This window comes from Neoarius graeffei, chromosome 10 (genome assembly GCF_027579695.1).
Source record: "Neoarius graeffei isolate fNeoGra1 chromosome 10, fNeoGra1.pri, whole genome shotgun sequence".
Taxonomy (NCBI): domain Eukaryota; kingdom Metazoa; phylum Chordata; class Actinopteri; order Siluriformes; family Ariidae; genus Neoarius; species Neoarius graeffei.
The window spans coordinates 42,256,673-42,283,959 of record NC_083578.1 but is presented as its reverse complement, the minus strand read 5'-3'; the positions used below and the strand labels follow the sequence as shown (position 1 = coordinate 42,283,959).

The following is a 27,287-nucleotide window of genomic DNA, read 5'->3' as shown; positions in this document are numbered from 1 at the left end:
AAAATCTTTGGAGGGAGTTGAAAGTCCGTGTTGGCCAGCGACAGCCCCAAAACATCCCTGCTCTAGAGGAGATCTGCATGGAGGAATGGGCCAAAATACCAGCAACAGTGTGTGAAAACCTTGTGAAGACTTACAGAAAACGTTTGACCTCTGTCATTGCCAACAAAGGATATATAACAAAGTATTGAGATGAACTTTTGTTATTGACCAAATACTTATTTTCCACCGTAATTTGCAAATAAATTCTTTAAAAATCAGACAGTGTGATTTTCTGGATTTTTTTTTTCTCATTTTGTCTCTCATAGTTGAGGTATACCTATAATGAAAATTACAGGCCCCTCTCATCTTTTTAAGTGGGAGAACTTGCACAATTGGTGACTGACTAAATACTTTTTTGCCCCATTGTGTATATATATACACACACACACACATACATACATACATACATACATACATACATACATATATATATATATATATATATATATATATATATATATATATATATATATATACCGTAAATCCTCTAATATAGGCCGGGGCCTTTATTTCACTCAAGTGCATCTTGGTCCAGGCCATTATTGGAAGGAGGCCAGAATTAGAGGCAGGCCTCTATTTCTATTTGAGCAAAACAGACTACCAGTGGAATGAATAAAAACGAGATTTTGTGTCTATTTGAACCTATAAAATAGGTTGATGCTTGGTTGCCTGGTTACCACCAGACCTACCGGTAATCACAATCAGGGGCGCCTGCAGGGTTGAACTGTAAGGTACGCACTAGCGGTGTAATCCCCCCCCCCCCAAAAAAAAACGCTTGCGTGCTGCAGTTTCTATGAAGAGTCGATCTATAGGCTTATACACAAAACAACGATAGAACTTTAACTTGAAATTGAACAATAGCCTTCCATGAACACAGGCTGATATTTGAACAACATATGTGAACTACACACGACAATAAACAATAAACTCTTTATAGCCTCGATTAGAATCTAGTGAACTTGCTCAGCACTACCGCACGCACGACTCTGACACACACTGTAGCGCAACGTGGGGTACATAGACTCGTTGAAAAACTCCTCGGGTATTTTTCTGAGTTTACCGAAAATCAGAGTAGAAGGAGCCACCCACCCTCTGTCTGGTTTGAAGCGGTTCTGTAGGACATTGAGCTTTACAGAGTCCGGTGCACATTTTAAGGCATCTGGTTGAAGTTTACCTATGTCTGATAAATCTGATGTCAGTGATAGCGGGCTGACTCGTGGCTCATTAGTAAAGCTATCTGATGGCTCATTTGTCAGCAAGGTGGAGCAACCATCTACTTCTGATCGTAAGGGACATGGGGAGATGTAGGTGTTCTTATATGAAATTCACTGGATGTATGGCTAGTTTCAAACTCAGAGGTAGATGAAGGCAATTCCCTCAAAGGAACTGAGCTAGCATCCAGCTGCAGCGTACTGCTGCTAGGTTGCGGAGGAGTGGAAGCTGCCGGTGCCGTGTTACTAGCTGATACTGGAGAGGACTGGCAAGCAGATGACACCCCTGGATCACTGCTTTTGGACTTTTTCGTAAAAGTCTGAAACAAGCTCGTTTGTTTCAGGGTTAGTTTACTCATTTTTGACTCGCTTCTCAATAAATTCTCGCACAAGCTCTGACTACTGATGATTGTCTGTCTCCGTTTCTCAAAACTGGAGAGAATCTCAGTGGTGCAAGAAAAGTATATCTGCATTGACCAATGAGCTTTCTTGGTCACGCACACCCCGCCCACTCCTGAAGCACACAAATGCGCCGGCACACACACGTGTCTCTCTCTCTCTCTCTCTCTCTCTCTCTCTCTCTCAAATTATGTTGCATTGCCAAAGCATTCAGGTAACAATTATAATTTAAAAAAAATCTCTCTCTCCCCAAGGTACGCCTAGTGCGTACGGCCATACGCCTGGCGGCGCCACTGATCACAATTGTCTTTCAGATCGGAACGATTGTGTAAGGCCACTATGATATCAGAAACATCGTTGGTTATAGCCCCGGCCTGTATTAGAGTCCGGCCATTATTTACCTCCTCCGACAGCGAGACCGGCCAATATTAGAGTCCCGGCCAGTAATGGAATGCAGGCCAGTATTAGAGGATTTACTGTATACACAGACGTGTGTGTGTGTGTCTGTATACACACACACACACACACATATATATATATATATATATACACTTTTTACTCTCACTATGTGTGTGTGTGTATATATATATATATATATATATATATATATATATATATATATATATATAAAAATACATTTTATATATCTGAATTGTTTTGTTCAAAATTCATTGTGGTAATGTACAGAACCAAAATTAGAAAAATTTTGCCTCTGTCCAAATATTTATGGACCCAGTATATACACACACACACAATATATATCGAAATCGAAGTTTTTTATTCACCATGATACGTTAAAGTTCAGGAGATCTAGATTTAATTATGAATGGCAGCGAATAATGTATCTCTACAGTAGCACTCAAGTATTCAGTGCTGTTAAGGTAGCTCCCTATATGAAAACATGCAAACAATTCAGACCAAAATATAAAGAGTATTCTGTTTATTGAACTCAAATTCAAGCCTCTTACAATATTAAATATAATATGAAAAATAACATTCAGTACAACTGAACTGATTCTAATATTAAAAGTCCAATTCAAAGCATTTTTCATTGAAAAACATTTCATGTTTTGATATGCAAGTATTATGTGTATTATCAAGTATTATTAGGATGCAGTGCTGCAGCACAGCAACCTATGGGCTCCCCTAGGGGAGCCCATAGGTTACAGTGCAAAGCACTGCAACTATTGTTCTTCTACGTGTTTCTTCTTCTTCCGTATTCTTCTTCTTCCTCCTACGCAAATTTTGATTTCGAATAACTCAATAACCGTACGTCGCCCACAGACAAACAATATATCAAAACGTGCGGCTCGATCGGACTCGCTATGCTATTACTTTTCTCTACAGAATACGATTTTTTCGCGACATAGTCGCGAAAAAATCGCCCAAAAAAACCCCATTCATTTCTATGGAATTAATTGAAAAAAAAGCACTTTTTCAAACATCTGCTGCTCAGGCATGCTTTCACCTAGAGACGTGATTCAAACTCTAAAACGTAGGAAAACCTCTCCTCTGTGGATCTGGCATTCAACTTTTCTGCTAGGTTCTACACTTTCGGATCAGTCCCGGCTCAAACGCCATGTGGGTTCCGGGAGAAAATCCGGCTTTTGAATGGGTGTCTATTGCGTTACACACCAGTGAAGGTCGTTAACTTAGAGTGGAGAGAGCTTGAAAATAAAGCTCAAACTTTCTCGCTTAAACTGTGTTTTCAGCCACAAATTTCACTCTACAGACATGATTTTCTCAAAAGTAGTAGGAAAACTTGTCCTGATTCACACAATGTGTCTACCTAAACGATAGGATTTACAGTTTTTGAATGAGAAGCCTCAAACTGAGAAGAGGGCAGCCGAGAGGCTTCATTGACACCCATTATAAATGTGACAGAAAAGTCAGTCATTTTTAAATCGCTCTAGTGTCCTGATTTTTAACACTACAGACAAAAAAATACATCATTTTATTCAGGAGACCCTTCTAGTGCTCACTGTGAAAGAATTTTGTGAATAGCTGCTTTCGTGGTCGAGTTATTTGTCGTTGTTCGAGGCCTGTTCCTGAGCAAAAACAACAGCAGAAAACTCAATACCTTGTGTGTCTTAGCTCACCTGAGGCCCGTCGCCATGCCGACTGGGGCCAATGACAGGGCAGGTGGGGGGGTTTGCTGTCTCAAGCACTCACATAAATCATGCTCAAAATTTCAAACTTAAACTGTGTTTTCAGCCACAAATTTCACACTACAGACATAATTTTCTCAAAAGTAGTAGTCACACTTGTCCCAAAAAAACCCCATTCATTTCTATGGAATTAATTGAAAAAAAGCACTTTTTCAAACATCCGCTGCTCTGGCATGCTTTCACCTAGAGACGTGATTCAAACTCTAAAACGTAGGAAAACTTCTCCTCTGTGGATCTGGCATTCAACTTTTCTGCTAGGTTCTACACTTTCGGATCAGTCCCGGCTCAAACGCCATGTGGGTTCCGGGAAAAAATCCGGCTTTTGAATGGGTGTCTATTGCGTTACACACCAGTGAAGCTCGTTAAGTCAGAGTGGAGACGGCTTGGAAAAAAAGCTCAAACTTTCTCGCTTAAACTGTGTTTTCAGCCACAAATTTCACTCTACAGACATGATTTTCTCAAATGTAGTAGGAAAACTTGTCCTGATTCACACAATGTGTCTATCTAAACGATAGGATTTACAGCTTTTGAATGAGAAGCCTCAAACTGAGAAGAGGGCAGCCGAATGGCCTCATTGACACCCATTATAAACGTGACAGAAAAACAGCCTCGGTCGGCATGACACTTCACCTTAGCCACCCACTTTATTAGGAACACTTCTGTTCGTACATATAAACTACAAACACTCTTCTTAGAGTTTAGAGTTTATTTTATTTTTAAAAGGGACAGTGCACAAATTAAACATTATCCTTGTGGTAAGGACAGATGTCTGTCCCAGGTTATAGCAGTACATGCTAATTTCCGCCTGTAGTCACTTTGTTTATACTCTTGAATAGCTCTTCTTCATGACGGCTGCTGTCTCAAGCACACACATAATCATTGCATTGAAACATCATTGCGGGTCACGCATTCACGGCCAGCAAACATGCGTGACCGAATTGCTTCGCGCACTGCATCCTCTCACAATTTCCCCCGGGGAATTGTCCGGTCTAGTTAGGATGCAGTGCTGCAGCACAGCAACCTATGGGCTCCCCTAGGGGAGCCCATAGGTTGCAGTGCAAAGCACTGCAACTATTGTTCTTCTACGTGTTTCTTCTTCTTCTTCCATATTCTTCTTCTTCTTCTTCTTCTTCCTCCTACGCAAATTTTGATTTCGAATAACTCAATAACCGTACGTCGCACACAGACAAACAATATATCAAAACGTGCGGCTCGATCGGACTCGCTATGCTATTACTTTTCTCTACAGAATACGATTTTTTCGCGACGTAGTCGCGAAAAAATCGCCCAAAAAACCCCCATTCATTTCTATGGAATTAATTGAAAAAAAGCACTTTTTCAACGTTTTTCAAACGTCCGCTGCTCTGGCATGCTTTAACCTAGAGACGTGATTCAAACTCTAAAACGTAGGAAAACTTCTCCTCTGTGGATCTGGAATTCAACTTTTCTGCTAGGTTCTACACTTTCGGATCAGTCCCGGCTCAAACGCCATGTGGGTTCTGGGAGAAAATCCGGCTTTTGAATGGGTGTCTATTGCGTTACACACCAGTGAAGCTCGTTAACTTAGAGTGGAGAGAGGTTGAAAATAAAGCTCAAACTTTCTCGCTTAAACTGTGTTTTCAGCCACAAATTTCACTCTACAGACATGATTTTCTCAAAAGTAGTAGGAAAACTTGTCCTGATTCACACAATGTGTCTACCTAAATGATAGGATTTACAGTTTTTGAATGACAAGCGTCAAACTGAGGACAGGGCAGCTGACATGCCTCATTGACACCCATTATAAACGTGAGAGACAAGTCACTCGTTTTTAAATCGCTCTAGTGTCGTTATTTTTAACACAACAGACAAAAAAATACATCATTTTATTCAGGAGACCCTTCTAGCGCTCACTGTGAAAGAATTTTGTGAATAGCTGCTTCCGTTGTCGAGTTATTTGTCATTGTTCGAGGCCTGGTCCTTCATAAAAAACAGTAGAAAACTCCATACCTTGTGTGTCTTAGCTCATTGACACCCATTATAAAAGTGACAGAAAAGTCTCTCAGTTTTAACACTACAGACAAAAAATTACATCCGTCTATTCAGGAGACCCTTCTAGCGCTCACTGTGAAAGAATTTTGTGAATTTCTTTTTTTTGTGAAAAAAAAAAAACAGCCTCGGTCGGCATGACACTTCACCTTAGCCACCCACTTTATTAGGAACACTTCTGTTCGTACATATAAACTACAAACACTCTTCTTAGAGTTTAGAGTTTATTTTATTTTTAAAAGGGACAGTGCACAAATTAAACATTATCCTTGTGGTAAGGACAGATGTCTGTCCCAGGTTATAGCAGTACATGCTAATTTCCGCCTGTAGTCACTTTGTTTATACTCTTGAATAGCTCTTCTTCATGACGGCTGCTGTCTCAAGCACACACATAATCATTGCATTGAAACATCATTGCGGGTCACACATTCACGGCCAGCGAACATGCGTGACCGAATTGCTTCGCGCACTGCATCCTCTCACAATTTCCCCCGGGGAATTGTCCGGTTTAGTTATGTATGTTATGTATTATCTATTAATTGTGTGTGTGTGTGTGTGTGTGTGTGTGTGTGTGTGATCATGTGTAGAGAGAGACATTAAATGTCCTCATTACATTCATCAGATGAGTCTGAATGGTCCATGAAAAATAGTCTTCGTGACCTGAGGCTTCCAGCAGGCCATAAGTTGATAGCTGGGGCGGGATCAACTTCTTTCCAATCACGTGAAAGTTTCTAAACAGCAGCTCCATCCTCTCCAGCTCAGCCGACTTCATGACAGCCAGGGACTGAAAGCAATGCTGTCCTGTAGTGACCAGCCGTCTTCGCCTGTTTTGATGTTACAGTACCGATGTGTGCATTTGACTTTTCATGGTCCTTTATAGTTTTGAGTTTAAAATTACTGGTGCCTGTCTTTGTGAGACTTTCTACAGTCTTCGCAGTACATGGTATTTTCAGTTTTGCTATGAACTAGCCAATCTCACCCGAACTTTCATTTGTCATTGAACTGTCTTATCTTCCTATTAGCATCTTGTTCATCTCCATGGCTACAGCCAGCTCTGAGGCCCCCACGGTCCGGACCTCAGTCATTTTTAAGAAATGAAAATACATTTGTACACTAAATATTCAACTGGATAAAAAAATAAAGAATAACATTAAAACGTCTCCATAAAAAGTGCATTGTTAATGATGTTAAACGTTGATTCCGTCTCTGTGTGGTGCGCGCGGCTCTGAGATCAAGAACACAAAAGCGAATGAGTGTACGCATGACTCGGGAGAGGAACACAGTGCAGAAGACATGGGGTTTCCATGGTAACAATCAGCGCACTTTCATGAAGCTGTTAAATTTACATTTTCAAACTTTGTAGTCAGCTGGGATAGGCTCCAGCTTGCCTGCGACCCTGTAGAACAGGATAAAGCGGCTAGAAATAATGAGATGAGATGAAAAAATAAATATATTATTTCCCAGCTTAAGGTCGGTCCGTATCATGAAATACCGTGACCTCGGCCCAGAGGCCTTGGTCAGTATTTTCAAGACCTCGGTCACGGTATTTCATGATACGGACTCCCTCAGCTGGTAAATAATACACACACACACGACGGTACTGTTCTGTCCCGGGTTATGAGAGATGCGTTACACTGATTCTGACAACATGATGACATCGTGGCTACAGCCTACAAAAAAAAAACCTTACGAATGAGTAGGTACGCCTTTTCGACCAACAGGGAACAGGTTCTTGAACCAATTCCATTCAGGATTCTTTGAACAAGAACAGAATCCGTTCTCTGTGGGTTGAAAAGGGGTAATGTCCCAGGCTATGTTTACATTAGACCGTATCTGTCTCGTTTTCTTCGCAGATGCACTGTCCGTTTACATTAAACCGCCTGGAAACGCCGGGAAACGGGAATCCGCCAGCGTCCACGTATTCAATCCAGATCGTGTCAGCTCCAGTGCTGTGTAAACATTCAGAATACGCGGATACGCTGTGCTGAGCTCTAGCTGGCGTCTCATTGGACAACGTCACTGTGACCTCCACCTTCCTGATTCGCTGGCGTTGGTCATGTGACACGACTGCTGAAAAACGGCGCGGACTTCCGCCTTGTATCACCTTTCAGTAAAGAGTATAAAAGCATGAAAATACTGCAAATACTGATGCAAATACTGCCCATTGTGTAGTTATGATTGTCTTTAGGCTTGCCATCCTTCCACTTGCAAGTGGTAAGTGATTTGCGCTGGGATCACACACACAGCGGCTCAGTCCCGAATCACAGCTTGTTCACTTCACTCGCGTGCTCTGTGAGCTGCGCAAGGCCGGAGTGCGCACCCTCCAGAGGGCACTCGCTGTTCAGGGCGGAGTGATTTGGAGTGCAGGATGCCTGCGGAGCCGAGCGTATCCGTGTATTGGTATTGCTGTGTGCACGCAAATCGTGTATTGGCGTTGCTGTGTGCACACTAATCGTTTTAAAAACGTTAATCTGATGATCCGCTGATACTGTAATGTATGTAATGTAATGTGATAATGTAAACATGGGACCAGTTCGGTTATACTAAATATGGGCACTAATGGAACGCTGCGCAGCCAAATTAGTGAGTCTGTATATTACTGAACTGTTGTATAATTAGTTAATTAGCTGATTATAGCTGAACCAGGGGAAAATGGTACATTCCAGGACCACATTCAGGAACCTGTGGTGTAATGTGAACGTGGCCATGTTTTGCCTCAAGTGGCTTTCCATATAGGATGCACCATCAAAACCCTATATTCAATATCTTGAAAGGCTAAAGAGGAGCTCATATGACTCTGAGCAGATCGGGTTTACTTTTCAGGTTTACTCCGTACTACATGTGCAGCAGCGCAGTTGTAGCCTGCCTTGTTTGTGATTTTAAAAATAAATCATTCGATAAGCCAAAGCAATAGAGTGGAAAGTTTCAACTTATGTTTGCCTTGGATAACGTTGCCTAAAACATGGTGGTGTATACTGATTTTATTTTTTTTTTTCCCCCCCAGAATTTTTTGTTTATATAATATAATATGGGTGGAACGGTGGTGTCATGGTTAGCGCTGTCGCCTCACAGCAAGAAGGTCCGGGTTCGAGCCCCGTGGCCGGCAAGGCCCTTTCTGTGCGGAGTTTGCATGTTCTCCCCGTGTCTGCGTGGGTTTCCTCCGGGTGCTCCGGTTTCCCCCACAGTCCAAAGACATGCAGGTTAGGTTAACTGGTGACTCTAAATTGACCGCAGGTGTGAATGTGAGTGTGAATGGTTGTCTGTGTCAGCCCTGTGATGACCTGGCGACTTGTCCAGGGTGTACCCCACCTTTCGCCCGTAGTCAGCTGGGATAGGCTCCAGCTTGCCTGCGACCCTGTAGAACAGGATAAAGCGGCTCAAGATAATGAGATGAGATGAGAGAAACCATAGATTGCTGGATGGTACAGTCATATGAAAAAAACAAGTACATCTCATGGAAATTATAGACTTTTCACAACATTTTTAAACAAGCAAACATTTCACTGTTTTTGATACAGTGCCTGGAGCTAAAGGTAATATCCTCAGCCCTGTCAATAACTTTTGGAGTAGGAGGCATTTGGAAAAGACTAGTAGGCAGACCCAAAGCCACCACCAGGCAATCCTCCCCCAGTCAATTCTTAAAATATAGTCCGAGTGATCCAGAATGCAAAATTTTGCATCTCAAAGTAAATCAAGTGTTCATGATTTAGATGGGCAATAACTGGAAAAACTCACTGAATGTAATGGATTTTTTTTACTCTTCTCATTGAATACCTCTCCCACTGCCAACCCTTTATCCCAAAACAATAGGATATACATTTTTTGATGGCCAGTTAATTGTCCAAATCAATGGAGCATATTTAAGTTTTTGTGTTTGATATGTTCCAAAGACTGAACAGTATCACCTCAAGTGACCAAAATGGGTCGTCACAATGGGTAAGATAATATGTGGTCCCCCCCCCCAAACATATTCCAACATCGTCAAAATCAATTGAGCATATTTAAGTTTTTGTGCTTGATATGTTCCAAAGACTGAACAGAATCGCCTCAGTACAGTCATGACATACATACTACATAGATATTATTTTAACTGAACTTGTACTGAATACAAAAAAGTCATGAGTTTGAAAATATTGCTTAGATTTGTTGAAATTGACAACAAAATCAGAATATGCCAAAATCATTAAAGTGCCAGAAAATACCTTTAGACCCCAGAGGGTTAATTCCTAACAAATCCTGATTTCATCAGCAAACATTACACCATAGGATTAAGGTGGACTGCAAAGTAGAAAATACAAGTTTTGGTTGACAAAAATATTTAACTGCACATACCTTGCAGCAGTGTCCAGTTTCTTGGTTCCAAAAGAAGTAGGTTACTCTAAGGGCCAACATCTAACTTCTGATGAAATCTAAAACCTGATTGGTTGAAATTAATTTCTGGGGATACAAACTGGCCCAAGTCTTCCCGCTCTCCCCAATTATATTTACGGGCCCATATATTACGAGTGGTGGGCAAAAGTTTACATACCCCAACAGAATGTTTCGTTTCTTGCCTATTTCTAAGAGAAATTGAATGATAATACACAAAAACCTTTATTTCACTTGTGGTTAATGGTTGGCTGACATTTTTAATTGCTTTGATATTTTCTTATATCCCTTCCCTGATTTATAAAGTTCAACTACCTTTTTACGCAGGTCCTTTGACAATTCCTTTGATTTTCCCATGGCTCAATCTCAAAGATGACGCGCAGCACTGGATGAGGGATAAAAGGTTCTCTCAAAAGTCCAGCAATTTACTGACTTTTATTTTCACCCACTAATTAGAAGAAAACAGATCACAGGTGAAGGTAGTTGCCTTTAATTGCCGTTCAGTCCTGTTTATGTCAAATTGTGTACAGGTTTTCAGGCCAATTCACAGGGGTATGTAAACTTTTGATCAGGGTCATTTAGGTAGTTTTTGTTGTTTTCATGGTTTTCAAAGAGTAAATGCAGTAATGAATGCAATAAATAGCTTCAGCCAGCCATTAACCACAAGTGAAATAAAGGTTTTTGTGTATTATCATTCAATTTCTCTTAGAAATAGGCAAGAAACGAAACATTCTGTTGGGGTATGTAAACTTTTGCCCGCCACTGTAGCAAAGCATTGCTTGTTTGCCTATTATTGCTGTAATATTTGTCCTGGATCTGGAAAAAAATCATAAAGACATGGATAATTTTTCATGCATAATTTGTTATAAATTTAGCAGTCACTGCAAGACTTGTCCAGTGTTAATTACCTTGCATTTTGGATTTTTTTTTGCAATGTTGAATTTGCTAAAGAAGTCAGTAGTCACTTGCTGCTTTAACATATTGGCTGTTGTGAGCCTAACATGTGGTTGTATTCCTTTTCTGTAGAATTTTACCTGCCTAACACCCGCCATACCTCAATTATGGGACCAGCATGGAATAAGCTTATAACTTTCTGGTGCTATTCCATAGGTGCTAAAGAAGGCAACTGGACTTGCTTGAAATCCCTGAAGACTTTTCACCTCTCATCCGAAAGCCTTCTTCAGTTCTGTCTGACTAGTGGAAAGTTTCAGGTATTTATCCTGTAGTGGACCAAAAGCAATCCTAAGGAGAATCGCTGAGGTCACATGGGTCATTAACCCTCTCCACCATCCTGCAGGTTGTTAGGGTCACTGGAGGGCCGGGTGTGAACTGTGCTCGTAGCCGAGAGAATAGTTAGGGTGATATGTGGGCCGTTGGCTCTCTCATATTTCTCATCATGTGAGTCGCTGAAGTCAGCCGAATCTTGGTGTGGATGTGTATTCAGTTGTCTGGGAGGTGTGCCAAGGACTGCATTGTAGGTGGCTGATAAATGGTGTCTCAGACCACCTCCTCTGTTCAGTGATGGTCATTCCAGGTTGACAAAGATGATTTTCCATCAAGACCAGGTAAAGAAACACAATTGACAGGGAAGAAAACAGCAACAAAGGCAAGAACATCATCATTCCCTACATTTCTGGACTATCTGAGAAACTCAGGAGGACCTTCTACAAATGCAACATCCCTGTACACTTCAGACCCAGTAACACACTGAGGCAGAAAATGGTCCACCCTAAGGACAGAATACCCAGGCACAAACAGGACAATGTAGTGTATGCAGTTCACTGCAGTGAGGAATGCACAGACCTGTACATTTGGGAAATGAAACAACTGTTTCGCAAGCGCATGGCTCAACACAGGAGAGCCAGTTCCTCGGGCCAGGACTCTGCAGTCTATCTTCATTTCAATAACAAAGGACCCTTGTTTTAGGACTGGAATGTATACGTTTTAGCCAGAGAAGACTAGTGGTCTGAAAGGGGAGTAAAAGAACCCATCTTTGTCGACCTGGAACGACCATCGCTGAACAGAGGAGGTGATCTGAGACATCATTTATCAGCCACCTACAATGCAGTCCTTGGCATGCTTCCCAAACAACTGAATACACATCCACACCAAGATTCGGCTGACTTCAGCAACTCGCATGATGAGAAACATGAGAGAGCCAACGGCCCACATATCACCCTAACGACTCTCTCGGCTACGAGCACAGTTCACACTCGGCCTCCAGTGACCCTAACAACCTGCAGGATGGCGGAGAGAGTTAATGACCCATGTGACATCAGTGATTCTCCTTAGGGTTGCTTTTGGTCCGCTAGAGGATAAATACCTGGAACTGCCCACTAATCAGACAGAACTGAAGAAGCCTTTTGGATGAAAGGTGAAATGTCTTCAAGGATTTCAAGCAATTCCAGTTGCCTTCTTGAGCACCTACGGATTACGATGACCTGGATGACTGACAACCTTCACAGACATACTTCTGGTGCTATTCTATTGTCATTTTTCTTGTCTATTAACTTTGTACTTCATTAATGATCTTAAAGATCTCAATCAAACCATGTGATTTTTACTGGCAACAAAATCCCCAAATCAACAGACTTTTAAGTGTAAATTTAAAGGAGCTATAGTTAAATAGGAAGAGTGGATACCAACAAAACATCCTGTGTGTATGTGGAGAACATTTTTATTTATTTTTTATCAGGTTAGTGTGAAAGCTCTGTGCATCGTTAAAATGTATATCTGGATGTGGGCTTTGGACATGATCTATTTTATTAGACCTAATGCTTGGCTAGATGTGCAGCATGTTTATGTACTGATAATGTAGACAAGGCTAAAAACCATAAAATATGCTAGATCTATGCCCTGGCTTGTGTAATACGATTAGAAGTCCATGGTTTGAGCTTATCTTTGTCATAATAAGGTATTTTTCTTTAGCAGGAATTTCCCATAACATTCTGGCATGCATGAAACCTGCCTTGAAATATTGGTAGGCATCTGTACTCAAGGCTTCCTGTAAAAAAAAAAAACGTGTAGCGGCCTAGCCAACACCCCACCCCAAGCGTAGCAAGGTGCAAAGGGGGGTCCAGGGGTGTGCTCCCCTGGAAAATTTTGAAATATAAGGGTTCATTTATGAACATGGCTTCTGGTGACATCCACAGCATTCCCCTGGGTTCTGGAAAAATTCTCTACTTTTTTCCTTGAAAAATCAAGTCAAAGAAGTATTCACTTTTTTTTTTTCTTCATTTAGTCTGTATTTCTTCTTAGTTACTGACATATCAGTGCAGAAATCGAGACGACTGCAGTCAGTACAATCTCTGAAACGATTAAAAAGGTATTTTATACCAGCAGATTGCGTTACATTCAAAAGCTGAAATATTCACATGTCACAGATCCATATAATTTACACTCATTCATTCATTCATTCATTCTGTACCCCTCTGTCTGTCTGTGTGCGTGTGTGCACATTCACTGCTTCAGATGGGTTAAATGCAGAGGAGGAATTTCGCTGTGCTTGAGTTTACATTATAATTTTTTTTTTTAATTAAGGCTTTTTCTTAATTTACCCACAAATGGTTTTATTCCACTTGAAAAGCATATGGCAAATCCTGAACTATTTAGTATTTGGACTTCTAAACACACTAGAGATGCTAAAGGCATGCAAAAGTACAGATGCCTACCGATAGGCAGGTTTCGTGCCGGAATATTATGGGGAAATTCCTGATAAATACTTTATTATGACAAAGGTGAGCTCAAATGTGGACTTGGTAATAAATAAGCCAGAGCCTCGAGCTTGCATATTTTATGGTGTTGAGCTGAGTGTACATTATCAGTACATAACAAACATGCTGCTAGTTGAGCCAAGCCTTAGATCTCGTAAAATATATCGCATCCAAAGCCCATATCTGCAGTTGCGATAACGTAACGTAAAAGTGACCACCACAATGCTGTGATCTTTTTGTTCTGTTCACTTTTGCCTTGTTTGTTTGTTCAACAGTGTAATCTGACAGATTTGCCAAGGCAGTCAGGAAAAATTCAAGTCGGAGTCCTGTGTCCCAGAATGCATTAAAATTCTAAACATGCATTTTCATGCATAAAAAATGCATGATTTCTGCGTTAATGCAATCCCTGATGGGTCTAAATTGTACGTTCTATTTCGTTTCTCCTGACCGCCAGAGGCGGTGCTTTCAGCACATGGATATCCATCACACGAACGTGCAGGTCGAGTAATAGTAACAACAAAGTCACGTGTGACCTGGGTGACGTCACCCCGTGACCCCGGCACAAAAGACCGGTGAACCCAGGAAGTGACCTCTTGCATCTTCTCGCGTTTTGCAGGTTGCGAGTTGGATTGGAATTTGGATTTTGGACAAAGCGCCGTGTTAGTTTCGTTACCTGTGGGGTTGGGGCTGTGCTTACGCATCCCCCAAGAAACTGCGTTAAGTCCATCAATTCTTTTTTTCTCTTGTCGTTGTATTCGTATTGTTTTGTTACTCCGTTAGCTGAGTGCTCTCGCTCGGTGGAGTTAGCTGACTAGCCCTCCGAGGCGGTGTTCTCGCCGCTGGAGGCCGGCTTGTTTTCGTTCAGCAGGTGTGTGGCAGCGGCATTGGCACCACTTCAGGCACAGGGTTTGCGTGTCCTGCCTTACCTGGACGACTGGCTCGTCTGTTCACGGTCAGCAGCTCAGGCCCACACCGACATCGCGACTGTGCTCTCACATGTCGCAGAGCTGGGGCTCAAGGTGAATTACAAGAAGAGCTCGCTGGTGCCCAGCCAGGAGACGATTTTCTTGGGCATGCACCTGGATTCGAGGTCGTTGATGGCAACCCCCTCCCAGACCAGGATCCACAACATCCGCCTGCTGCTTGGCCGCTTCGGACGGGGCAGGTCACTCGCCCTGAAGACCTTTCAGCGCCTGCTGGGCATGCTTACGGCAGCCTCCTCTCTGGTCCTGCTGGGGCTCCTGGACTTGCGTCCGCTTCAGAGGTGGCTCAACGGTCTCCACCTCCACCCGGCGCTGCACAGGCTTGTGAAGGTGACTGATACTTTTTGCAGGCTCCTCCGTCCATGGAGGAGGAGGGCTTACCTTCTGCAGGGTGTTCCGCTGGCGGCTATCCCCTCCCAGAGGGAGGTCATCACCACGGATGCTTCCCTGGGAGGTTGGGGTGCAGTCTGGCAATGCCGGACCGTCAGAGGCTGCTGGAGTCCAGGGCAGCGACAGCAGCACATCAACGTGCTGGAGCTACGGGCTGTGTTCCTCGGCCTACAGCACTTCCTCCCAGGCCTGGCCGGCAGACACATTCTGGTGCGGACGGACAACGCTACGGTAGTGTACTACATCAACCACCAGGGAGGCACCAAGTCCCTCCAGTGCTTGGAAGTGGCCGGCCAACTTCTGCGGTGGGCCCATCGACATCTCTTGAGCCTGCGTGCCATGTACCTGCCAGGCACTGCCAACAGGGCAGCGGATCTGCTGTCCCGCCAGGACCCTGATCCCGGGGAATGGAGACTCAACCCAGCGGTGGTTCTCGCCATCTGGGAACGTTTTGGCAGGGCAGAGGTGGACCTCTTTGCCTGCCAGGAGTCGACACACTGCCCTCTGTGGTTCAGCCTCCACGGCCCCAGCTCCCTGGGCCAGGACGCACTGGTGCATGCTTGGCCGAGGCAACTGCTGTATGCCTTCCCCCCTCTGCCGCTGATCGTGCCAACCCTACACAGGGTTGCGATGGACCACCACGGGCTGCTGCTTGTCGCCCCTCGGTGGCCGGGCCGAGTGTGGTTTCCCAAGTTGCTGCAACTTCTGAACGGCGACCCCTGGTGCCTGCCAGTGAGGACGGACCTGCTATCACAGCTGGGAGGGCAGATCTGGCACCCGGATCCAGCCCGTCTGCAGCTCTGAGTGTGGCCGCTGAAGGGCCAGACCCCCTGCTAGGTCTTTGTGAGCCGGCAGTGGTCAACACCATTGCAAGCTCTCGGGCACCCTCCACCAATGCCCTCTACACCAACAGATGGAGGCTTTTCTCCAACTGGTGCTTGACTCGGGGGGAGGAGCCTACATGCTGCCCCCTGCCAACCATTCTACTGTTCCTCCAGTCTCTGTTTGACAAGGGTCTTACTCCTTCCACCATCAAGGTCTATGCAGCTGCCATCTCTGCTCAGCATGCCAGAGTTGGGGGAAGGACCATGGGGTCCCACCCCTTGGTGGCACGTTTCTTGAAGGGTGCTCTCCGGTTGAGAACCCCCCGACGGAGCCGGGTGCCCACATGGGATCTTCACTTGGTGCTGCAGGCTCTCTGCGACGCACCGTTTGAGCCCCTGCTCACGGCAGACATTTCATGGCTCTCCCTGAAGACTGCTTTTCTTCTGGCCATTACATCGACGAGGCGCGTTGGGGAATTACACGCGCTGTCAGTCAGTGGGGAGTGCCTGCAGTGGCACTCCGGCGACAGTGGGGTCACTCTGTCTAACCCCTCTTTCCTCCCGAAGACCCTCTCTGCTACCTTCGTCAACCAGCCCCTTAGCCTTGTGGCGTTCGAGGCAGGCCATGGTGAGAGGTCGGAACTTTTGTGCCCAGTTCGTGCCCTCAGGGTGTACGTGTCCTGTACGGAGGGCTTCCGTAGGAGTGACGCCCTGTTTCTGTGCCACACAGGGCCGAGGAGGGGTCTGGCGCTCTCTAAACAGGGGCTATCCAAGTGGATAGTCGAGGCCATATTACATGCCTACAGGCACAGTGGCTCCCCGATTCCTCCGGCTGTCAGGGCGCACTCTGCACGGGGCGTGGCGGCCTCATGGGCATCACTGAAGGGGGTACCCCTTTCAGACATATGCAGCGCAGCCTCCTGGGCGTCCAGCTGCACCTTCACCAGGTTTTACCGTCTTAATGTCGTCCCACATAATCCTGTGGCGACGGCCGTCATTCCAGGCCCGTCGCAGCAGCACTGAGTACAGGTAGGCACTCCTCATGACCTGGTTGGTATTAGTCATCCATGTGCTGAAAGCACCGCCTCTGGCGGTCAGGAGAAACGAAATAGAACGAGGGTTATGTATATAACCGTGGTTCTATGAGTTTCGGATGACCGCCAGAGCTTGGCAGTCACTCGGAGTGTCCACGAGAAGATTTGCCAAGAGGTCACTTCCTGGGTTCACCGGTATTTTGTGCCGGGGTCACGGGGTGACATCACCCAGGTCACACGTGACTTTGTTGTTACTATTACTCGACCTGCACGTTCGTGTGATGGATATCCATGTGCTGAAAGCACCGCCTCTGGCGGTCATCCGAAACTCATAGAACCGCGGTTATATACATAACCCTCGTATTGTGTCGACGGTTTAATGGGTAGCAGCATGTCACTAAGCGTATCAGTCAATAAATTAAGCTTGGCAGGGCTGCTACGTTATGATGCTTTAGGGGAAACCCTGGTACTTTTGTATGCCTTTAACATCTCCTCCAGTGTATTTAGATATCCAAATACTAAATAGTTCAGGATATTGTAGTGTCCCAAATCCAGTAGTTGGTTTGCCATACAGTTTAAGTGGAAAAAATAAATTTGTGAGTAAATTAAGAAGAAAAAGCCTTTATTTTTGTCACATGTACCCTCAAACACAGCGACATTCCTCCTTTGCATTTAAACCATCTAAACACACACAGATGGGGGGGGGGGAGTGCAGTAAGCAGAATAAATGAATACATTTGTGGGTAAATTATATGGATCTGTGATGCATGCATGTTTCAGCTTTTGGATATCATGCGACCTGCTGGTATAAAATAAATTTTTTAATCATCAGTGTTTTCCGTGCATTGCTATTTTGGTGTGACGCAGTTCTATAGTTGGGCTAATTAGTTAAAACTCCTCGCATTCAAAAGAGAGAGAGAGGAAAAAAAACTCCTCACATTCGGCTATTTCTGTAGGGCCAAACTATTTACCTTAAAAGGAAAGAAAATGATCTCGGAAGGGAGAAAAACGACCCTCAGCACGTCAAAATGATCACATCTTGTCCACATGATATTGTTCTTATGAGACACAGGAAAATGCTGTGCGCAGTAAAAACATTTTAAAATTTCAGATGACTTTACAGTCAGCACCTTTAACTCTGCTAGATAACAGATGCACAGTACTGAGACAGATGCTAGTAAAAAATGGCTGTCATTGCACAAATGAGATTCTTGCCATCTAAAAAGTGCTTTGAGAAAAGAAAAAAAAATCCTTGTATTTTTGTGACATGCTTTGTTTGTTTTTATTCACTTATTTTTATTTTAAACCACTGTGAGGAGGCCACAATGGAGCATTAGTAGGTTGCTATTAACTGCAAAAAACGACACACAAAATTTGACATTTTCTAGACGTTTTCTAGTCATTTTCACTGTGTAAAACATAAATAAAACCAGAACATGAATATTTTACTGGGGTGTTTTTTTGTTGTTTTTTTTAGAAAAATATGCTCATTTTGAATTTGATGTCAGCAACACATTTCAGACAAGTTAGGACAAGGGCAACAAAAGACTGAAAAAGTTGTGTAATGCTAAAAACAAACTAATTTGGTTCATTGGCAACAGGTCAGTAACATGATTGGGCATAAAAGGAGCATCCCAGAGAGGCTGAGTCTCTCAGAAGTAAAGGTGGGGAGGGGTTCACCGTTCTGTGAAAGACTGCATGGGCAAACAGTGCAACAATTTAATAATGTTCCTTAATGTAAAATCGCAAAGAATTTGGGGATCACATCATCTATGGTACATAATATCATTAAAAGATTCAGAGAATCTGGAGAACTCTCTGTATACAAGAGAAACTGACATTGGATGCCTGTGATCTTCAGGCCCTCAGGTGACACTGCATTAAAAGTAGACATGGGTCTGTAGTGGAAATCTCTGTATGGGCTCAGGAACACTTCAGAAAACTATTGTCTGAAAACAGTTCATTACTGCATCCACAAATGCAAGTTAAACCCATATATAAACAAGATCCAGAAACACCACCACCTTTTCTGGGCCCAAGCTCTTATGATGGAATGAAGTGAAGTGGAAATTTGTCCTGAAGTCTGATGAATCAAAATTAGAAATTCTTTTTAGAAAATCATGGACACTGTGTCATCCAGGCTAAAGAGGAAAGGGCTCATCAGTGCACAGTTTAAAAGCCAGCATCTGTGATGGCATGAGGGGGCATTTAGTGCACATGACATGGGTAGCTTATAGATCTGGGAAGGCATCATTAATGCTGAATGACATGTACATGTTTCAGAGCAATATGCTGGCATCCAGACAATATTTTTCAAGGAAGGCCTTCCTTCTTTCAGCAAGACAATGGCAAACCACTTTCTGCGCATGTTAAAACTTCACGTCTCCGTGCTAAAAGAATCCGGGTGCTAAAATGGTCTGCCTGCAGTCCAGATCTGTCTCCCATTGAAAACATTTGGCATATTATGAAGTGCAAGATGTGACACAGGAGACCCTGAACCGTTGAGCAACTGAAATTATATGTCAGGCAAGAATGGGACAACATTTCTTTTTCAAAACTACAGCAATTGGTCTCCTAGGCTCCCAAATGTTTAGTGTTGTTAAAAGTAGAGGTGATGCAACACAATGGTAAACATGCTCCTGTCCCAACTTTTTGGAAATGTGTTGCTGATGACAGATTTAAAATGAGGATATATTTTTCAAATAAAGTCTATAATTTCCATGGGATGTACTTATTTTTTTCACATAACTCGATATATCCATCACTATAGAAGTTAGAATACTGCTTATGCCAAGCTTTATTTCAGTTGATGCTGGCCATTTGATATAACCAAGCAACAATTTAATGAGGAGAGTATTCATCTGAAAATATAAATTATTTTTGCAAATTTTATTCAGAAAATGGCTCAAAGTGTTAAGGAGTGCTTAATAAGTTTTTTTTTTTTTTTTTTTTTTTTTTTTTTGTGTGTGTGTGTGTGTGAGATACAGTAGCTGAGACCACGTACCACGCTTTGGAGGAGGGCATGGTAGAGTACTGCACAGCAGAGACACCGGTCACTGTTACGAATGAAGCCCCTGTGGAGGTTTTGGCAGCACAGGCTGAGTGCTCAGTAAAGCCACAGGAGCTGAAGAACCGCATTGCACTGAACTCTGCCAAGCTGTTGCAGGAGCAGCGTGTCACCAACCTGCATGTGCGTGAAATTGCCCAGCACTTGGAGAACCAGAACGACCTGCTGCAGATGATCCGCCGCTCACAGGAGGCACAGGCCTGTGCCCAGGAGAGACAAGCACAAGCCCTCGAAGGTACACAAGCCACCCTTCTTGCCCTCATCCAGATGTTCAAGCCTGCTCTGAAGGACTTGAGAAAGTTCCTGCAAAACGCTAACAATGCTAATGTGACGGGAGGCATTGAGACTGGTGAGGGGGTGGTGAATGTGCCACAGCAAGTGGAAGATGGACAGTAGATTGGCATGTGTTTGTATTTTAGGGAGTGTGTGTGTATGTGTGTGTATTGAAATATCCTTGATATTGTCTTATGTTCTGCTTTCCATGAGAGTATTGTGTATCGGTGGTTTTCAAAGTGTGGTCATGGAACTATAGCCAGGAGGTCCATGTTTTATTTGTTACAGTGGTGGAAATATAGTCCACAATTATCAAAATCATTAGACTTTTTATTGAGTTTCGATAGTTGTTAGCATTTTGACTGGTCACTTGAATTGAATGGGTTTAATCCAAAGCTCAGTAACTAAATGCTGATGAAATAAATCTGTCCTGAGGTGGTCCATGAAATTTATTTTACAGTGTCTGAGGTCCCTGGCTCCTAAAGGATTGAGAACCATTGCTGTATGTTACATTAATGGAGAATTTATGAATGATGCCGAAATACTTTTTCTTAGGTTTTTTTTTCTTTTTACAATTATATATAAATTAACCTTCTATTTCTGAATTAATTTTGTATGTAAGAATGAGCTTCCACTAAATCAGCAAGGCCTCTGTCATTACAAGTCAATAAACATGACAATGTCAACACCTTGTTTACTCATCTCATCTCATTATCTCTAGCCGCTTTATCCTGTTCTACAGGGTCGCAGGCAAGCTGGAGCCTATCCCAGCTGACTACGGGCGAAAGGTGGGGTACACCCTGGACAAGTCGCCAGGTCATCACAGGGCTGACACATAGACAACCATTCACACCTACGATAAATTTAGAGTCACCAGTTAACCTAACCTGCATGTCTTTGGACTACATGGAGAACATGCAAACTCCGCACAGAAAGGCCCTTGCCAGCCACGGGGCTCAAACCCGGATCTTCTTGCTGTGAGGCGACAGCGTGAACCACTACACCACCGTGCCGCCCCCTTGTTTACTCAATTTGATAATTAATGCCTTATTGATTTCTCCTGGCTGCTTTGTGTTGGACAGGACTAATATTTGGTATAGTGTCTTGCAGAAGTATTAATTCCCCTTGGTGTTTGTCCTGTTTTTATTGCATTACAAGCTGGAATTAAAATGGATTTTTGGGGGGTTAGCACCATTTGATTTACACAACATGCCTACCACTTTAAAGGTGCAAATTGTTTTTTATTGTGACACAAACAATAATTAAGATGAAAAAACAGAAATCTGGAGGTTGCATAATTATTTTACCCCCAAAGTCAGTACCATCTTTTTCTGCAATTACAGCTCCAAGTCTCTTGAGGTATGTGTCTCTTAGCTTAGCACATCTAGCCACTGGAATTTTTGCCCATTCCTCATGGCAAAACTACTCCAGCTCCTTCAAGTTGGATGGATTGTGTTGGTGTACAGCAATCTTCGAGTTATGCCACAGATTCTCAATTGGATTGAGGTCTGGGCTTTGACTCAGCCATTCCAAGACATTTAAATGTTTCACTTTAAACCATTCCAGTGTAGCTTTAGTGGTATGTTTAGGGTTATTGTCCTGCTGGACCGTGAAGCTTCATCCCAGCCTCAAACCTCTGGCTGACTCAAACAGGTTTTGCTCCAGAATTGCCCTGTATTTAGTGCCATCCATATTTCTTTCAATCCTGGCCAGCTTTCTTGTCCCTGCAGATGAAAATAGTAGATTGTTTGTTTTTAGTTTATTGTTTATACTGCTTATTTCATGTTTACCTGCTATACCTCAAGTGCCCTTGACTGTTTATTTGCTCCAATTTTTATATACTGTACAGTGGGGCAAAAAAGTATTTAGTCAGCCACCAATTGTGCAAGTTCTCCCACTTAAAAAGATGAGAGAGCCCTGTAATTTTCATCATAGGTACACTTGAACTATGAGAGACAGAGTGGGGGGAAAGAATCCAAGAAATCACATTGTAGGATTTTTAAAGAATTAATTGGTAAATTCCTCAGTAAAATAAGTATTTGGTCACCTACAAGCAAGCAAGATTTCTGGCTCTCACAGACCTGTAACAACAACTTTAAGAGGCTCCTCTGTCCTCCACTCGTTACCTGTATTAATGGCACCTGTTTGAACTCATTATCGGTATAAAGGACACCTGTCCACAACCTCAAACAGTCACACTCCAAACTCCACTATGGCCAAGACCAATGAGCTGTCAAAGGACACCAGAAACAAAATTGTAGACCTGCACCAGGCTGGGAAGACTGAATCTGCAATAGGTAAGCAGCTTGGTGTGAAGGAATCAACTGTGGGAGCAATTATTAGAAAATGGAAGACATACAAGACCACTGATAATCTCCCTCGATCTGGGGCTCCATGCAAGATCTCACCCCGTGGGGTCAAAATGATCACAAGAACAGTGAGCAAAAATCCCAGAACCACACGGGGGGACCGAGTGAATGACCTGCAGAGAGCTGCAGAGATGCCTACCCCAAATTTTGAATTTCAGTATTCTTGAAAACATTTTTCAGTATTTTGGAATGACTTTCAGTAACATTAATTTATGCGCATCTCCATTATAAAGAGGTGTATGTACCAATATGTTTAACATTTAAATTATTAAAAAGAACTGTTTTGTGTGAATTGAATAAACAAAACACGAGCAGCCATCTCAATTGAATTAACACTCAACAAATTTCTCGAGCATACAATACATCACATTTTTCTAAATACAATAGTGTTCCCTGTTTGCAGACATTACGGTTGACTACCAATCATTGGTATTGGATGTAACTCCTCAAAAGTATTATATTATATTGCCTGGCAAAATGTTCTACCTGTTAACAGATTCTAATAAAATTAAAAAAAAAATTCTTATTTCATGCCAAAGAGAGTCCGACATTGTTATCTTAATGTCCCAATATATAAATACTTCAGCATAATGCTTCAGAAGAGACATTGAATAAAATGACATTTATAATTGTATTTAAAACAGTGGAATGATCAATTTTTTGCCACAATCCCAACAACACTAATCATAAAATTCTGTTTTTGATCATACGACATGTACATTTGTACTTGCAACACTGAAAAGACTTTGAATTAAAGAAGTACAGCCAGTGTTTGATATTTCAGTGAATAAAAATCATACATGTAAAAATAAACTGAATAAGTTTAACTCATATTTCATGGCACTAATCGGCAAGTTCAACTCCAAGCATAGGTCAACCATCACCGCTTCAGCACAGGTCACGTTCCGTGTCTTTTCATCCACAGATTTCGTAAAAAACTGCTGGATACCCCCAGATTTACTTTCCGCCTGACTCGCCATTTCAGCATATTCCATATGTTTTTTGGAGTTGACATGCCACGTGCAGTCATTGCGACCACCATGAGTGGTGTTAATGTCAGTTCTACACAGTTTGCAGTGCGCGTATCCATTGCCCTTTTGACTGGGTGTAATGCACGGCCATTCTACCGTATATCGTGGGAGGAACACCTGAGACCTGTGTTTCACTTGTCCCGATACTGAGCGTTTCCACTATTGAGAAGCAGCACCATGCGTGTGTGATGCCGAGCGAAAATAGCGCGAACAAATGTGTGGAATCTGCGCATGTCACGCACAGCATGTGCGGTTGTCATAAAAATAAATGACCGTGAATCGCGCATGGATTGAAAAAGTCGCTTGGACATTTAAAAACAACTCACTGGAATTTTTTAAGACTTTATAATAATTCTGTACAGAATAACACTGTTTGCCGTAACATCGTATTTACGTAACTTTTCCGTACAAAATACGGCCAATCAATACTAGTAGGCATCTCTGGAGCTGGGACCAAAGTAACAAAGGCTACCATCAGTAACACACTACGCCGCCAGGGACTCAAATCCTGCAGTGCCAGACGTGTCCCCCTGCTTAAGCCAGTACATGTCCAGGCCCGTCTGAAGTTTGCTAGAGAGCTTTTGGATGATCCAGAAGAGGCTTGGGAGAATGTCATATGGTCAGATGAAACCAAAATAGAACTTTTTGGTAAAAACTAAACTTGTTGTGTTTGGAGGAGAAAGAATGCTGAGTTGCATCCAAAGAACACCATACCTACTGTGAAGCATGGGGGTGGAAACATGCTTTGGGGCTGTTTTTCTGCAAAGGGACCAGGATGACTGATCCGTGTAAAGGAAAGAATGAATGGGGCCATGTATCGTGAGATTTTGAGTGAAAACCTCCTTCCATCAGCAAGGGCATTGAAGATGAAACGTGGCTGGGTCTTTCATCATGACAGTGATCCCAAACACACCGCCCGGGCAACGAAGGAGTGGCTTCGTAAGAAGCATTTCAAGGTCCTGGAGTGGCCTAGCCAGTCTCCAGATCTCAACCCCATAGAAAATCTTTGGAGGGAGTTGAAAGTCCGTGTTGCCCAGCGACAGCCCCAAAACATCACTGCTCTAGAGGAGATTCATTCATGGAGGAATGGGCCAAAATACCAGCAACAGTGTGTGAAAACCTTGTGAAGACTTACAGAAAATGTTTGACCTCTGTCATTGCCAACAAAGGGTATATAACAAAGTATTGAGATGAACTTTTGTTATTGACCAAATACTTATTTTCCACCATAATTTGCAAATAAATTCTTTAAAAATCAGACAATGTGATTTTCTGGATTTTTTTTCCTCATTTTGTCTCTCATAGTTGAGGTATACTGTGGCAGCGGGGGCGTGGCCAAGCAGCAGTCTGTGAATGGAGGGCGGGGTCAAGGAAGGTAAGTGACTAGGTCATTACACCTGATGTCAATTTGTGTGTGTGTGTTGCTGTGTTGCAGGGATGGAGTATAAAGGGAGGGGGAGAGGAGAGAATAGGAATTCGCTCCCCGACCACAACACATGCGTGAATGAAAGAAAGAAAGTTGAAAAGCTCAATAAAGTGCATGTGTGTGAACATGAACTCTCGCCTGCCGTGCTTCTGTGCTCCACCCACATCGGGGATTACTACAGTGGTACCGAAACCTGGGACGCACAGAAGGGAACCACCCCATGGAGTCCTCCCCGTTCAAAGAGCTCATCCTTGCCCTCGCTACCACCCAGCAGAACCAGCATCAAGAGCTGATCACCCTCCAGAGGGAGCAACAGCAGCGCTTCGAAGCCTTGATGCTGGCCCAGCAGGAAGATCGCCAGGCGTTCCAGCACCGGCTCATGTCAGCAGGGCTGCCGGGCACCGCTGCCGCCACCCTCACGAAGATGGGACCGCAGGACGATCCGGAAGCGTTCCTCGCTCTCTTTGAGCAAGCAGCCGAGGTGTGGGGGTGGCCGCTGGAGCAGCGCGCAGCGCACCTCCTCCCACTCCTAACTGGCGAGGCGCAGCTCGCAGCGCAGCAGCTCCCTGCTGACAGCCGGCTGGTCTATGCAGACCCGAGGAAAGCCATCCTGCAGCGGCTCGGCCGCTCCCCGGAGCAACACCATCAGCGCTTCCGGACGCTGACGCTGGAGGAGGTCGGCCGGCCGTTTGCATTCGGCCAGCAACTCCGGGACGCCTGCCGGCAGTGGCTGAGGACGGAAGACTGTGATGCCGAGGAGATCATTGATCTGGTGGCACTGGAGCAGTTCATCTCTCAACTTCCGGAAGGAACAGCAGAATGGGTCCAGTGTCACCGCCCGGCGTCGCTGGAACAAGCCATCGAGCTGGCGGAGGACCATCTGGAGGCAGCTCCGACGGCAGGCAGACGAGGCGTCTCCCCTCAATTCTCTTCTCTCCCCCCCGGTCTCTTGTCCCCCTCCCCACCCTGTTCCCCTGCCACAGAGGTGGCGGCTGGCTCCTCCCCAGCCGGCCCGTCGCACCCGTGGTGTCCTCCCATCTCCCTCTTCTGTGTCTGTGTTGTCTCCCCCTCAGGTGAGTGACACCCATAACACCAGTGCAGAGGAAAAGCCTGGGCTGGTGTGCTGGCGCGGCGGGGAATTGGAGCGTCTCCCGAGTCAAAGCCCTGCAAGGGAGGTGGGGGCTGTCATCCGGATCCCCGATGCACCAGAAACCGCCCCCGATCAGGCCGGAACGTATCGTGTACTGGTGAGTATTCAAGGGGATACATATCACGCTTTGGTGCATTCCGGTTGCAATCAGACCTCAATTCACCAATGCCTGGTGCAAGGTGAGGCATTGGGGGGAGCACAAGCGGTGAAGGTGTTGTGTGTGCACGGGGATGTTCACCATTACCCTCTAGTGTCGGTCCAGATTCTATTCCGGGGCCAAACGCATAAAATGAAGGCGGCGGTTAATCCTCGCCTTACCCACTTGTTGATCTTGGGTACTGATTGGCTGGGATTTAAAGAATTAATGGAGTATTTAACACGTAGTGGGTCCTGACCTAGTAGGTCACAGGAAGATCCTGGTGTGGCATTGGCTGGAGAAGCTGTCACAGAGCCGTCTGCGTCAACACCGCATCAGAGTGAGGAGCACCCCGCTCCTCCTCCCTCTCTCGGGGAGTCCCTTGGGGATTTCCCGTTACAGCAGTCGCGAGATGAGACTCTGCGGCATGCGTTTGACCAAGTGAGAGTAATCGATGGTCAAACTCTTCAGCCAAGCGCGGCACCAACCTTCCCCTATTTTGCCATTATTAAAGATAGATTGTACCGAGTGACGCAGGACACTCAAACTAAGGAACGAGTTACCCAGTTGTTAATCCCAAAGAGCCATAGGGAACTCGTATTCCATGCGGCTCACTTTAATCCCATGGCCGGACACTTGGGGCAAGACAAAACACTAGCCCGAATAATGGCCCGGTTC

The 27,287-nt window shown here is 44.1% G+C and overlaps 1 protein-coding gene across 5 annotated transcripts in view; it reads left to right on the top strand.

The window, feature by feature from the left end:
* naif1 (nuclear apoptosis inducing factor 1) overlaps positions 1-21,183 on the top strand; it is a 103,597-nt gene extending 82,414 nt beyond the window's left edge. For 3 of the 5 annotated variants that reach the window (XM_060931800.1, XM_060931796.1, XM_060931795.1), the window contains one exon: positions 20,145-21,183. In XM_060931800.1, the coding sequence (XP_060787783.1) occupies positions 20,145-20,620 (476 nt within the window). In that variant the 3' untranslated portion in view covers positions 20,621-21,183. The remainder of the gene's footprint in view (positions 1-20,144) is intronic. The other 2 variants (XM_060931799.1, XM_060931797.1) reach the window with 1 other exon arrangement.
* The last annotated feature ends 6,104 nt before the right edge of the window (positions 21,184-27,287 follow it).